This window comes from Puma concolor, chromosome A1 (genome assembly GCF_028749965.1).
Source record: "Puma concolor isolate L17-30 chromosome A1, mPumCon1.1.hap2, whole genome shotgun sequence".
Classification (NCBI taxonomy): domain Eukaryota; kingdom Metazoa; phylum Chordata; class Mammalia; order Carnivora; family Felidae; genus Puma; species Puma concolor.
Genome location: NC_141667.1, coordinates 224,983,438 through 224,997,657, shown reverse-complemented (window position 1 = coordinate 224,997,657; position 14,220 = coordinate 224,983,438). Strand labels below are relative to the sequence as shown.

The window sequence follows — 14,220 nt, the reverse complement described above, 5'->3', positions numbered from 1 at the left end:
AACCGTGAGATCACGACCTGAGCTGAAATCGAGAGTCCGAAGAGTCGGACGCTTAACCGACTGAGCGGCCCTATACCCATTCCTTTTTGTTTTTAAACTGCCTTTTGAATCTCTAAGAAAATAATGCATTGCTGGTGAAACAAAACAAAAGTGGTTATCAGAGAGCAAATAGCAAATTCTTCTGCTGGCCCGTGCCACTGTGGATAGATGGGTCAATGAGCAGCATGTGTGCTGGAACCTCACAGAGAATGATTCCTCTCGTCATCCATCACCTTGGCAGTGAATCATGGCGGACCCAAGAGGTGTTGACAACCTGTCTGTGTGCGTGAGGAACCAAAGAGCTAACGGGAAGTCTGCAACATTCAACAGGATACATGGTGCTGGAATGCCTGGTTCTGTGCCCTTTTTCCTCCTGATATTAAAAAATCATGTTTTACCTACTATTGAAAAACAATGAGATATTTTTATCTCAGTTGCTTCTGAGAGCTATAAGACAAAAATATTTTATTAAAAAAATTTTTTTAACATTTATTTATCTTCGAGAGACAGAGAGAAACAAAGCAGGGGAGGGGCAGAGAGAGGGAGACACAGAATCTGAAGCAGGCTCCAGGCTCTGAACTGTCAGCACAGAGCCCGATGCAGGGCTCAAACCCAGGAACCGTGAGATCATGACCTGAACTAAAGTCAGACGCTTAACCGACTGAGCCACCCAGGGGCCCCAAGACAAAAATATTTTAATGAAATATTTATTTTCGTTGTCATTTTAAGATGAAACTAACAGTCAGATGAAAATATTCAGATTCATCTGACGTAAGCACCATTATTTAAAAATAAGGTAATTTTTTCAATTAAATAAGAAATGCTACAAACACTTTATTTTCAGGCTTTATTCTAATAATCACAAGATTTTATTTCCCCCCTTTTAAAGCTGTCTTTCCTACAAATTTTTCTCAAAATGCCAATATTTAAAGAAATTTACTTGAAAATTATTCTTTTTAATGTTTTTTGAGAGAGAGAGAGACAGACAGAGCATGAACAGGGGGCAGGGGGGAAACAGAGAAGGAGACACAGAATCTGAAGGAGACTCCAGACTCCAAGCTATCGGTGCAGAGACCGACACGAGGCTCAAACTCACAACCATGAGATCATGACCTGAGCCAAAGACACACGCTTAACTGACTGAGCCACCCAGATGCACCTATCTGAAAATTATTCTATCAACATGGCTCACTAAGAGGTTTGGATTCAGCACTTAAGGATATACTAGTACAAGTACAAAGTAGAACAAGTACTAACTGCAATTTACAATTTTTCGATGACATTGGATTTGTTAACTGTTGACTGTTTATAGATAACCTGTGACTTGAGAACATGGTATAGTGATGGTGAAGATCCTTTTGTAATGTAGTGAGAGACTCAGAGGTCCTTCAGCCTTCCCAGCTAACCGCAATTGACCTTGAGTTGAACCATCAGAGTGAGCCCGACATACTGCTCATAGCAATCACATATATTTAGCTCTCCAATTCTGTTCACATGGTTTCATGGAATTCTAAGTGTTACATACACACACACACACACACACACACACACACACACACACAAACCTGGATGTGGTCATATTGACAATCACTGAATTATATTCTTTTAAGGATCTTAGTCCCAGTAAATGTGGAGAGAATATTGTAATTTTTTTTTTATTATTGGCCATTTACAACTTTGATTATCAAAGAATTCTTGACTCACAGAGTTCCTTATTTTCTAGTTAGAGAATTTTTCTTATATTTTTATCATATGGCACATGCAGTATAACACATGTAAAAGTAAAAGTGAAGAGTTTTTTGGGGCACCTGGGTGCCTCAGTAGGTTAAGCCTCTGACTTTGGCTCAGGCCATGATCTTGCAGTTCATGAGTTCGAGCCCCGCATCGGGCTCTGTGCGGACAGCTCAGAGCCTGGAGCCTGCTTCGGATTCTGTGTCTCCCTCTCTCTTTCTGCCTCTCCCCCACTCATACTCTGTCTGTCTGTCTCTCTCTCAAAAATAAACAAACATTAAAAAAAATTTAAAAAGTGAAGAGCTTTTAAGACTGAATGAACTGTAGGAATAAGAATATTTGCAACATGAATATTAATTTACTGAGTCTTGCTTTACAAGAGGTTCTAACACAAACACAGTTCAAAGAATATATAGCAAAACCATCATGAGGTAAGAATAGAACAGAATCATGAACCCCCAATACCTACAGTAGAACCCTTTTACTGTGGCACCTGTACCCCAATCGTCCAGCTCATGGAATCAAAGCTGGACGTAGTGGCAGGCAGAATAAATAACACACAAAAGGTGAACGACAAGGCAAACTTTAAAAATCCAATTAAAAATGAAGCTAAGAAAATGATACCATGTTTTTGTGCAGGTATCGGCACAAGAGATGGGACTGCAGAAAAAGACAAAGACTTCAAGGGCAAAGCACAGAAACAAGTGCAGTTCAACCCAGGCCAGACCAGGGCCACCTGGAGAGTGCGGATCATGAGCGATGGAGAACACGAGCAGTCGGAGACCTTCCAGGTGGTTCTCTCAGAGCCTGTGCTGGCTGCTCTGGAATTCCCTGCAGTGACCACAGTGGAGATTGTTGACCCTGGAGATGGTGAGAGCTGTCGACTTGTTTGTCTCGTCGCTGTTGGGTTTTTAATGACAAAATACCTTATAAAGGAAGTTTTATTTTTTTTTTTAATTTTTTTTCAACGTTTATTTATTTTTGGGACAGAGAGAGACAGAGCATGAACGGGGGAGGGGCAGAGAGAGAGGGAGACACAGAATCGGAAACAGGCTCCAGACTCCGAGCCATCAGCCCAGAGCCTGACGCGGGGCTCGAACTCACAGACCGTGAGATCGTGACCTGGCTGAAGTCGGACGCTTAACCGACTGCGCCACCCAGGCGCCCCATAAAGGAAGTTTTAAATTCAGTGTTTGGACTTTCTATGGGGAGAATGATCTAGACTAATAGTTTCATATTCTCACGTATGCTGATGGGAGAGGGAAGCCAAAGACTAATAAGGGAAGCTATATCATTTCAAGTAAATGAACTACATAAGCTCATATGAATTATCAGCATGTTCTTTCTCTTACTGTAATTTTGTTCTTTAGAATCAATATTGCTCATCTCATTTTTCTTGAATTAATTCATTACTTTTTAAAGTCTTTTAAATGTCTTTTAAAGTGTCCTTTAAACAAAGAGTTTAAGAATCAGACCGTTTGGGATTAATTTGTTCCCCATGTTACACTTGATTGTTCAAGTGTTAGAATTTTTATCAGCCAACAGTTTTCACTTGGCTGTGCGCCTCCACATTTGTTACATAAAACCCACCAGACCTATCCCCACTCTTTGGCGAATCGTGTCTTAAATCACTCCTCTTAATTTCTATTAGATTATGCTTTTTTGTCAGTGCACACCTTTGGCTGATGTTGGTAAAAGTGAACCTCACTGCTTTCATGTGTAATTTGACCTATTCCCTCCCCCTTGCCATCGTTCTAAGTGCTAGCTTGTCTCCGTGCACTCAGGAAAGGAAAAAAAAGAAAAAAAAAAAAAGAAAAAGAAAATGAAAGAAAGAAAGAAAAAGGTTGAATGGCTTTCTGAGGGCTGGCATTTATTCAAAGGTTGGAGAGAGTCTTCTAAAGCTGAAATCCTGTCAGAAGCCAGACGTGACTTTCTTTTTAACTGCCAGCCTACTTTATTTTGTCAGTCAGAAAACTCTTAAATTTTCTCTGAAGATACAATCTACTGAGTACCTGAAATGGAGACCTGTGTGGAAATCTCTGGGTTAAAAGACTGAACCTAATTAGAGAGAGAGCATAAGAGAACTGGGCTCGGGGTCTGTTTGTTTAACATCTCTCTTTTAGTTAAATATGAAGTTCAATTATGCTTCTAATTCCTTTAAAGAACAGTTGGCGTTTAATTACATTTAGTTTTATCTGCATTATCTAGGAATGAATAATTAAAGTTTCTTCGAGTCTTAAGTCTTGAATAAGTGGTAGCATAATAAAGCTTCTCTCTTTTGAACCAGCCATGGCAGCTTTAATACACATGAACTGGCCCATCAGTTAGAGTTTGTTTGAAGCCATTTCTTTCTCTCTTCATTTTTTTTAAGTAAGCTCTAGGTGCAGTGTGGGGCTTGAACTCACAATCCTGAAACCAAGAGTCACATGTTCTACCCTCTAAGCCAGCCAGGCACCCCTGAAGCCATTTTTTGATACTTTATTTGCCAGTTGGTATAATTGTCATTGTTTACCTTAAGGAATAAGTCACTTAAACTCATCCGTCCCTTTCTATTTCTCAGAATAGGGTAACACTCTATACTCTGTACTCATAGTAGATCTGAGAAGTGGAATATTAAAATACGTACATACAACACACACACACACACACACACACACACAACTTTGCCATAATGTCATTTAATGTAATGGTCATCAAAGTTGTTATAGAATTTTCTAGGTGACATTCAGCCCTAGTCATTCCAGGCCATGATCATTCCTATGATAACTGACAAGCGTCTCATAATGCCTGGTATATTCCATGTTTTGTTGAAGACCATTGGTCTTAAAGTTATAAGATCTGAGTTTGATTCCCAATTCTACCGTTTCTAGTTTTATGACCTTAATCAAATCAAACACCTTTTCTTAAGATTTAGTTTCCTAATGCACAAAATAAGAAAAATTAATGAGTCTCATGTTGCATCATTCTTGTGAAAGAATTCTATAAAACATAAAGCACAATACTACTGTTGTTATTTCTAGTGTCACAAATAACATTGTTAGATTTCATTTTAAGAGATTAAAGAGCTCTTGTTCCCCACCATTAAAGGGTCACTCTCCCTACCATTTCAAAATTTTAACTGTTTCTTTCTACACTCTCTTGTAACTCTTCACATAGAAATTTGCTAGCCCTAGGAACTATTATGCCTCTAACCTCCCCCTCTATGTATTAGTTCTAGGTCATGTTATGAGATTCTATTTTGCATGCATTCAAAATGTGTTCAGCTCGTATGTGTGCTGGGTACAGCGCTATGTGTTAGGGATGCAAAGATAATAGGATAGAAATCTTTCTGTCAAAGAGCCTATGGTCTAATGGGAAAGAGAGCCCTACCAATAAATGATTGCTATAGAATGTGATGTGATGCAATAAAGTATAAACAAAGTGTTATGGCAGCAAGAAAAGGAAATAACTCCCACTGCTTCATTTTAGTCTGGAAATTGTTTGTTTACTAGCCAGTTAATATAAGAAAAGAGCTTTTCCCAGTTCCTTACTTACCCATAACGGCTACTGATAATGATAATAATTGAAATTCATCACATACTCACTACCGACAAACAGCACAGTTAACACATTTTATATACATTCTTTCACTCCCTCCCTATTACCTCCATACTTATAGACCTATGCACCATTTTAGGCATTTTATTTGGTGTTTATAGAATACTCTCAATTTTACATGTGACAAATTTTAGAATACTTGCTCCCATGTTTTGTGGCAAAACAAACAAAACAAACAACTTACTAACATAAACTCTCTCTTTCTACACACACACACACACACACACACACACACACACACACACACAAGCATATACATACATACATCCTGAATTCTCACATGTTCATAATTATACTCTTATAATACTCTATCCATTTATATTTTTTAACTTACATAGTTGTGATTTAGGTAAAGATTTTAAATGACTCTGCATTTAAAAAATTTTTTTTAATGTTTTGTTCTTGAGAGAGAGAGAGACAGACAGAGCATGAGCGAGGGAGGGGCAGAGTGAGAGAGGGACACAGAATCCAAAGCAGACTCCATGCTCTGAGTTGTCAGCACAGAGCCTGACGTGGGGCTCAAACTCAGCGAGCCGTGAGATCATGACCTGAGCTGAAGTCGGATGCTCAACAGACTGAGCCACCCAGGCGCCCCTGACTATGCGTTTTATTCAATACATGAGTATCTACATCTACTGCAGAGATACGACATACACTTAAGTAGTTACTTATCTAGCCTCAAGTACTATTCAGTACCCATATGGATGTTCTGTAATATGTCCCATGCCTCCAGATGTTTTGAATGTCTGGCTGGGAACACATGGCTCCAAGAACACAGCCTGGTTTCTGGCTGGAAAGCCAAGCTCTATGATCAATAGAAATGACCATTCTCTAAGGAGTGGGTCCAGTCACTATGTCTTCCTGTATCCTGTGTGCAAGAAGGCAGCCTGCCTCAAAGGGCAGTCACCACTGGGAGCAAGTGCACCCCATTCCTCATCCCTGGACACCCTGGGTGGCCATGAATAGAAGGGAGCTAATCTCCTACAGTTCACATGCAAATCTCATTGCCATGTGGTACTTGCCCTGCAAGTGAGAGAGGGGCCATGCAGGGACAGCTCAACTGTCAGATGGGACTTCAGAAGCCCACATTTTTGTCTAAAACGTATTTTTTGAGATCTTTTTTCAGTTTTTTTAAAAGTTTATTTATTTTGCGAGAACCAGCTACAGTGGGGAAGGGCAGAATGAGAGAGGGAGAGAGAGAATCCCAAGCAGGCTGCATGCTGTTAGCCACGAGCCTGACGTGGGGCTCAATCCCACAAACCATACGATCATGACCTGAACTGAAACCAAGAGTTGGATGCTTAACCGACTGAGCCACTTAGGCACCCCTAGAACAGACATATTTTGTCACATGAAAAAAGAGGACTGAAAATGGAGAACTTTTTCTTCTACTTAACAAAGTGCTATGGGCGCACAAAAGAGGGACACGCCATTCTGCCATGATTGTAGGGATCAATAGCTTTCTAGACAAATGGGGTCATTTAGTCATTTATTGAGTAAATCAATCAATTCAATGTCCTCAAAAATTGGAGTCTGCGGTACAAAGAGGAAAACTAGAATAAGAAGAAAACAGACTGCTAAACAGAGATGTTAATCTCTCTTTGGCATACTTCCCTTGTCCCAGGTTCTTGTGGCCTTGGAGGCACTCCCATGGAAAATCTGCTCTTATTGTCAAGAATTTTACCTTACTTTTCAGTCGTCTATCACTGTTATCTTTCCTTGTTTCAGTTTGATTCCACAGTCTCCATCCTTTACAAATGCAGTTCCAGTTGGGATGAGTTTAAAAAAATTTTTTTTAATATTTATTTATTTTTGAGAGAGAGAGAGAGAGAGAGCAAGCAGGGGAGGGGTAGAGAGAGGAGACACAGAATCCAAACCAGGCTCCAGGCTCTGAGCTGTTAGCACAGAGCCTGACGCAGGGCTTGAACTCACAGACTGCGAGATCATGACTTGAGCCAAAGTCAGATGCTTACTCGATTGAGGCACCCAGGCGCCCCGGGAGGGGTTTTAAAGTGCATAAACCATTTAACTTGTTATCTGGATGAGGAACCTGAGAAATAGTGCCATCCTTAAATCTCTGCCTCAATCGACCACTTGGTCGATTGGTTGCCTTTAGCGTTGTCAGAGATGGGTGAGATTACCCTTTATCTGAGGGCGGTAACAATTAGCTGTGGTGGAAAGACCCTCTGCGAGGAGGCTGGACTGAATCAACAGCAGACAGCAGATGGCCATAAGACAAGAAGGGCTTTGAAGAAATTTCGGGTCACTGTTACTCCTTCTGCCCTTTTTTTCTAACCTAACCCAGAGAATTCCAAAAGGATTATTCCATAGGCCAAGGGTAAGATAGTAATCACAATGCCAATCTCTACCATATTTGAATATCCACGGTTGAGCCAGACCCTGCATTAGGAGCTGGGCAATCATATCTCATGTAAACCTGTGATTGATATGTCAATTTCCAAATTGGATCTCTGAGGCTCAAAGAATGTATTTCCCCAAAGTCCTCTGCTAATAAGTGCCAGAACCAGTGTTTGAATATATATCGATTTTTTTTCTATGAAGCCCTTCTCTCTATTCTCTGAGTTTTGCAGTCTTCTGTCATTTCTTGTGACTGAAAAGAAATAATATCCTAATTAAACCACATGCTTTGCCAACAGCAGCATTGTCTCACCCATTCTTGTATATAAAACGAACAAACAGACCCAAGAACAAAGTGATTCCTTCTCTTCTTATTCTATTAATTTTCCCTTTATATATCAAGCCAAAAATATATTAGTATAGGTGAACAAAACCAAGTATTCTAGAAAGATACTCAAGACTGCTTCAGCATTATGTATCTGTACGTTCAACAGCTGTTTATTGAGTTTTTGCTACATGCCAGGAATTCTGCTAAGAGGTAGGGATGCGGGTGCTACAGTGAAGAAGGCATACTAATTTTGAAAAGGTATCATTAGGTGATTACACTCCACAAAATTATTATAACTAACAATGTACAATGTTATGTGCTGTGATAAAGGAGCAATCAGCACCCACAGGAGAAGCCTGAAAGAAGATTCTCGATTTCCTGTTTATTCGGTTCCCTAACTGTCAGACATAACACCATTTCTTCTCACTCTGAGAAGCATCTAGATATTAATTAACATTAAGCATTTTCATTTCTGTTAAGAGGAAAATAGGTAAGAGCTAAAACTTATTTTACATTAAGATCCCATTCCTTTTTTACCTTGTATAATTTCTAACCAGAGTAAATTAGTTTTTTGTACTTTACTAGGAGACTACAACCTCAGATATAGGTATTCGAGTACAGATACCGAACATAGATGTCTAAAGTCCCTAAGTATTTCATGCAATTATTTACTATGTACATACTTGAAGTATCTGCAAACTTCTGATTGAAAGGGGCTTGTTCTGATACCTTTATGATACCAAAAATCAACCATGAACCTAGGGAATTAAATATTTGATCTGTGTAATCATTTTCTGTATGACGAGATTAGGTTAATTCTGTATAATATACAGTAGAGAATAAACATACCATTCCAAAGAAAAGTAGAACTTTTATGTCAAGAATGCTAATCTTATTGGCTACAAAGAAAAGGCAAACTTTTGTGTGCTGAGTGAGCCAACCTGTTTCATGCAGTAGAATTCAGATGACATAGGCTGTAACATGAAACACAAACATTAATTATTCTTTCTAAAAGTTTGTACTGTTGTCACAGTTGACATAGGGAGATCATTGGCTAGCCAAATTTGAAGGTCCAGAATTAATGAAATGGTAATCCACGGCAGCTATGACACCAAAATGAGAAAGAAGCATGAAAAAATTCAATTTCAGTGAGAGTGGAAGTTTTTTTTTTTCCCTTTTTGAATCCTGTTGCCGTGAAGCACGGGTCATTGTCTTAAGAGAAGCAAACAGTTTGAAATACCGGCTAAAATTACAGCACACATCTGTACATTTCTGGCACCAAAAGGTGGATATGAAAAAAAGGTGGTGTAAAATAAAGCCATTGTAGTGTTGTAAAACTTCCTGAAAGTTTCTACATTCACAAAATAAAAACTTTTAACGATATGCACAAAGATTACCCTAAGATTCACTCTTACCTACTTTTGCCTAGTGCTAAAGGATAATTTTTGGATCTCACGGCATCCTGATATGAGCTTGTAATACTTACTATCATGTGGGGTGCCTGGGCTGCTCAGTCAGTTGAGCGCCTGACCAGCTCATGTCACGATCTCACGGTTCCTGAGTTCGAGCCCCACATGGGCTCACTGCTGTCACCACAGACCCCACTTCTGATCTTCTGTCCCCCCTCTTCCTCCTCACTCGTGCTCTGTCTCTCAAAAATAAATAATAAAGAACATTAAAAAAAAAAACCCTTCCATTAAAAAAACACTTGTAAGCATGTTATTTAGATGTTTTCATTACTCTCATTTGTGTCTTTTTCAAGTCCCTATTGAATTAGCCTGTACTAATTACTATGTCTGTTTGAGAGTGAAAAACAGACCGTAGAAATGTAAGAGAACTGTCCAAGATCAAACGTATCAGGGACAGACTTCCTACTCAGTGCCACTTATCGAGCAGGCTGAGGACAGCATGGTAGCCTGAGGAGGTACCGGAATATCTTCTGTGTTACTTTTGAATGTTCCAGACTTTCTAAAGACAACAAACACTCAGTGCCTTTGTCCATGCACTGCCTTTGCTTTCTCTGTTCTATTGTAGCAGAGATTTTTAGAAGATAATTTGTTCCATCTTGGTTTTAGTAGAATCTGTTTTTTTTTTTTTTAATCTGTTCAGTATAATTGAGAAAAGACTGGCATGAACAGTAGCTTTCAAATGTAACTACAACTATTTTATTTCTGAGAACAAAAGTCATTTTTGGCCAAAGTTACAGCACAGTCAAACCTAAAAATAAAAACTGTAATTGCAGATCAAAGCACTCGTTACAATCGAGTTGCAGTGACTAATGACGAATGCATTCACTTTACTCAGCTTCATCTTTGCACTTACAGAATAATGAAACCAATCTGAAACTATAAAAGTAACACATGTTCATTGTCAAGAATTCTGAAAGATTTAAAGAAGTAAAAGCCAGGGGTGCCTGGGTGGCACAGTCGGTTAAGCATCTGACTCTTGATCTCAGTTCAGGTCGTGATCTCACGGTTCATGTGTTCGAGTCCCACAGGGGGCTGATGGTGTGGAGCCTGCTTGGGATTCTCTCTGTTCCTCTCTCTGCCCCTCCCCTGCTCACGTGTAACCTCTCTCTCTCTCTCTTCCTCCCCCAAAATAAATAAGTAAACATTAAAAAAAATTTTAAGAAAAGGAAATAAAAGTCACTCATAGACCTACTACATGGGAAAGCCAGTGTTAAGGGTTAGAGAGGATGAGCCTGTAGTCATTTTTGTCTACGTATCTCTATTTACTTAGCAGAGTTTGCTATTTCTATAATACCACTCTTGCTTTGTCTTTCAAAGAACACCCTCCCAGAGACTGCTATGATTTCCATCTAATGGGCTAGTTGGGATCTGACATATGATATGCTGCTATATTACATAATACAGGTGTTATATTCATAAGCATATTATTGTACATTTATGCATGTAACTTATATAAAACTTCTGTAACTTTGTCAGTATGACCATCATGCAGATTTTGTTCCTTACATAACACTTTTATAAGTTTATATATAGAATTCTATGAATACATTAGATGTCTAAACAAATTTTCAAATACTTGTTTTTAGCTTCCTTTGTTCTGCTTCTGCTGTCCCTGCCAGCTTTTTAGCAGTAATTTATGTCTCTTATAAGCTCAGTTGGGCCTTCTGGCCTAAGTGCAGCTGCCGGCCGTTCCGAGCGCTCTTCTTTCACAAGTGGATCATAGCAGTTACTCTCTTGGGCTTTGAGATGGACTTCTTGGGTTCAAATATGGGTATCACTACCTACCAGCCTAAGCTTCGGCCGGTTTTGAACCTCTGTGTCCTCAGAGATAAAATGACAATCATAATAGTTCTTATGTGAAAGGATTGTTGCCAGGATAAAACTAGCCGATATGTGTGAAGTGTTTAATGTTTATTTATTTCTAAGAGAAAAAGAGAGACAGTGTGCAAGCGGGGGAGGGGCACAGAGAGAGAGGGAGACACAGAATCCGAAGCAGGCTCCAGGCTCTGAGCTGTCAGCACAGAACCCGACACGGGGCTCGAACTCACGAACTGTGAGATCATGACCTGAGCTTAAGTCGGCACGCTTCACCGACTGAGCCACCCAGGCATCCCTCATGTAAAGTGTTTAGAATAGGGCTTTGCAAATAGTTAAGAATCCCATACATATGAGCTAATAATGTTTAAGGCTGATAAAAAAACAAATGCCACTTTCAGGGGTTTTAAAAAGTTATGCTTACTTGAGGCAGTCTGTGTATAAGCTCTCCTGTATATATAAAATGAAGTTGAAAAATGATATGAACTGGAAAAACCTAGCAGGAAAGCCTTTCCTCATCTCACCTTTTCTAGTTTCTCCCATAGATGCACATTTCTGCCCACATTAGGTCAACGAAAGACCTAAATGTGGTGCTGGACCTGTTTACCCTCTTTCAGACCAAGTGTAGGAGTGAGTTTCAGAGCTAAAAGCAAGCTCTGGACACCTGGGGGGAGAGAGAGAGAGAGAGAAAGAGAGAGAAAGAGAGATCTTCCTATTCTTATAAAGATACTAATCCCAAAATGAGGGCCCCTCCCTCATGACCTCATCTAAACCTAATTACTTCCCAACTGTCCCCACCTCCATATATCATCACTTTGAGGGTTAGGACTTCGATGCATAAATTTTGAGGGACACATTCAGTCCACAGCAAACTTTAATAAAGAAACAAAACTGGGGCCCCTGGGTGGCTCAGCCGGTTAAGCGTCCAACTCTTTATTTTGGCTTAGGTCGTGATCTCATGGTTGTGAGGTGAGCCCTGAGTTGCGCTCCACACTGGTGGAGTCTGCTTGGGGTTGTCTCTCTCCCTCTCCCTCTGCCCCTCCCCCACTCACTTTCTCCCCCGACCCCCAACAAAGAAACCAAACTTTCTGTAATATTTCTACGAATGCCATTGGAGTAAATGACCTGAGGACTGCCAAAACCTAGGTGGTACCAGACTTAATTTCCATGAAAAGAAACTCATTGGAACTCATTGAAGACCCGACTTGAATATTTCATGGCACCTTGTGTATTTTTTCTAATGAGGCGCTATGATGATTTCTATATTGAAATTTTATGTTTGGTAAAATCCCACTTCATACTAGTAGGAATAATTTTGCCCTTAAAAAAACTCCTCTTATAAATAAACAAGATATTTCTCTAGATGTCACTCTGTTCCCATTTACAGCAAACATTTTTAAGTGTCTGTGCCTGCTGTCTTCTCAGTTTCTCTCCTCCAATTCCTTCAGGCTTTTGTCCCCTCCACTCCACTGAAACAGTTCTTATAAAGGTAACCAGTAATTTCCCTTTGCTAAATCCAATGATCGATTCTCAGCTTTCTTGACTTGTCAGCAGCACTTGAGACATTTGATTGTTCTCTGGTGTTTATGTTTTTTATTTATTTTTGACAGACAGAGAGAGAGAGAGAGAGAGAGAGAGAGAACACGAGTGGGGGAGGGGCAGAGAGAGAGGGAGACTGAATCTGAAGCAGGCTCCAGGCTCTGAGCTGTCAGCACAGAGCCCGATGCGGGGCTAGAACTCATGAACCACAATATCATGACCTGAGCTGAAGTCTGACGCTTTACCGACAGAGCCACCCAGGGGCCCCTTCGTTCCCTGTTTCTGAAAACACTTTTTGCACTTGACCTCCAGTATCCACACACTCCCTCGGTTGTTCTCATCCCTGGGACCCCTCCTCAGCCTCCTTTGCTCAGCCTTCCTTATCTCCCTGACCTCCAACTGCCCCGAGGTTAGTGCTTGGATCCATTGTCTTCTTTATCTACAATCCCTCCCTAACTGATTTTATTCTGACTCAGACTTCATCTACAGCAAAATGCTGGTGCCTCTCACTTTTCTATTTTTCTATTTCCAATCTGGACCTGTCCGCTGAAATCCAGGATTGTATGCTCAGCTGGCTCGTTTGACATCTCAGCTAAAATTCAGACCTCAATTTTAATATGCCCAAAATGAAACTCCTGATCTGCGCCCCACATCTGATTCTCCTGCAGTCTCTATAAACAGCAATGTCATCTTTCTGGCCGGTCAAGATAGCAAAGCTTGGAATCACCCTTGACTCCTCTGCTCTCTCATGTACCACATCTGATCCGTCAGAAAATTCTTTTGGCTCTTCCTTTGTATGTCCTGCACACAGCCGTGTTATCCCAGCTCCACTGCCGCCGCCTGGTCGTCTGCTGTGATCTCTCTCCTAGATGGCTGCAAAGCCTAACTGAGCTCCTGGCCAGCTCCTGGGCCCTCAGTGTCTCTTTATCTCACAGCAGCCAAAAATAACGTCCTTAAGATATGTCAGCTTACAGCATCCCCGTGTTTAAAGCCTTCTCATGCTTTTATATTGAGAGCTGGATGGGTGTACCCAGAGACAACGGACAGACCACGTATTAAAATACAACTCTGACCCACAGCCTACAGCAACTGGGAAGCCAAACCACAGCCTCTGTCCATAGCAGTCAGCCCCAGATGGTCAAAATTTGATCAATAACTGACAGCTTCCTTCATTTTGCCCTCATTTTCAACTTAAGACCGACCACAGAAACCGGATGTGCACCCCTAACTAGTCACATAGGATGCCCCGCTTCTAGTTAGCTTGCCCACAGCTTCCCTGTACCCACAGCCTCCAGCCAGGGCGCCCCTGCAGCCTTCCCTTGTTCCCGCTATACAGTTTTCTCA

General features: G+C 40.6%; 1 protein-coding gene across 1 annotated transcript in view; it reads left to right on the top strand.

The window, feature by feature from the left end:
• Window positions 1–14,220, top strand: part of FREM2 (FRAS1 related extracellular matrix 2) — a 170,299-nt gene that overhangs the window by 82,413 nt on the left and 73,666 nt on the right. The window contains exon 4 of the mRNA XM_025924262.2: window positions 2,410–2,640. Within this exon, the coding sequence (XP_025780047.1) occupies window positions 2,410–2,640 (231 nt within the window). The remainder of the gene's footprint in view (window positions 1–2,409; window positions 2,641–14,220) is intronic.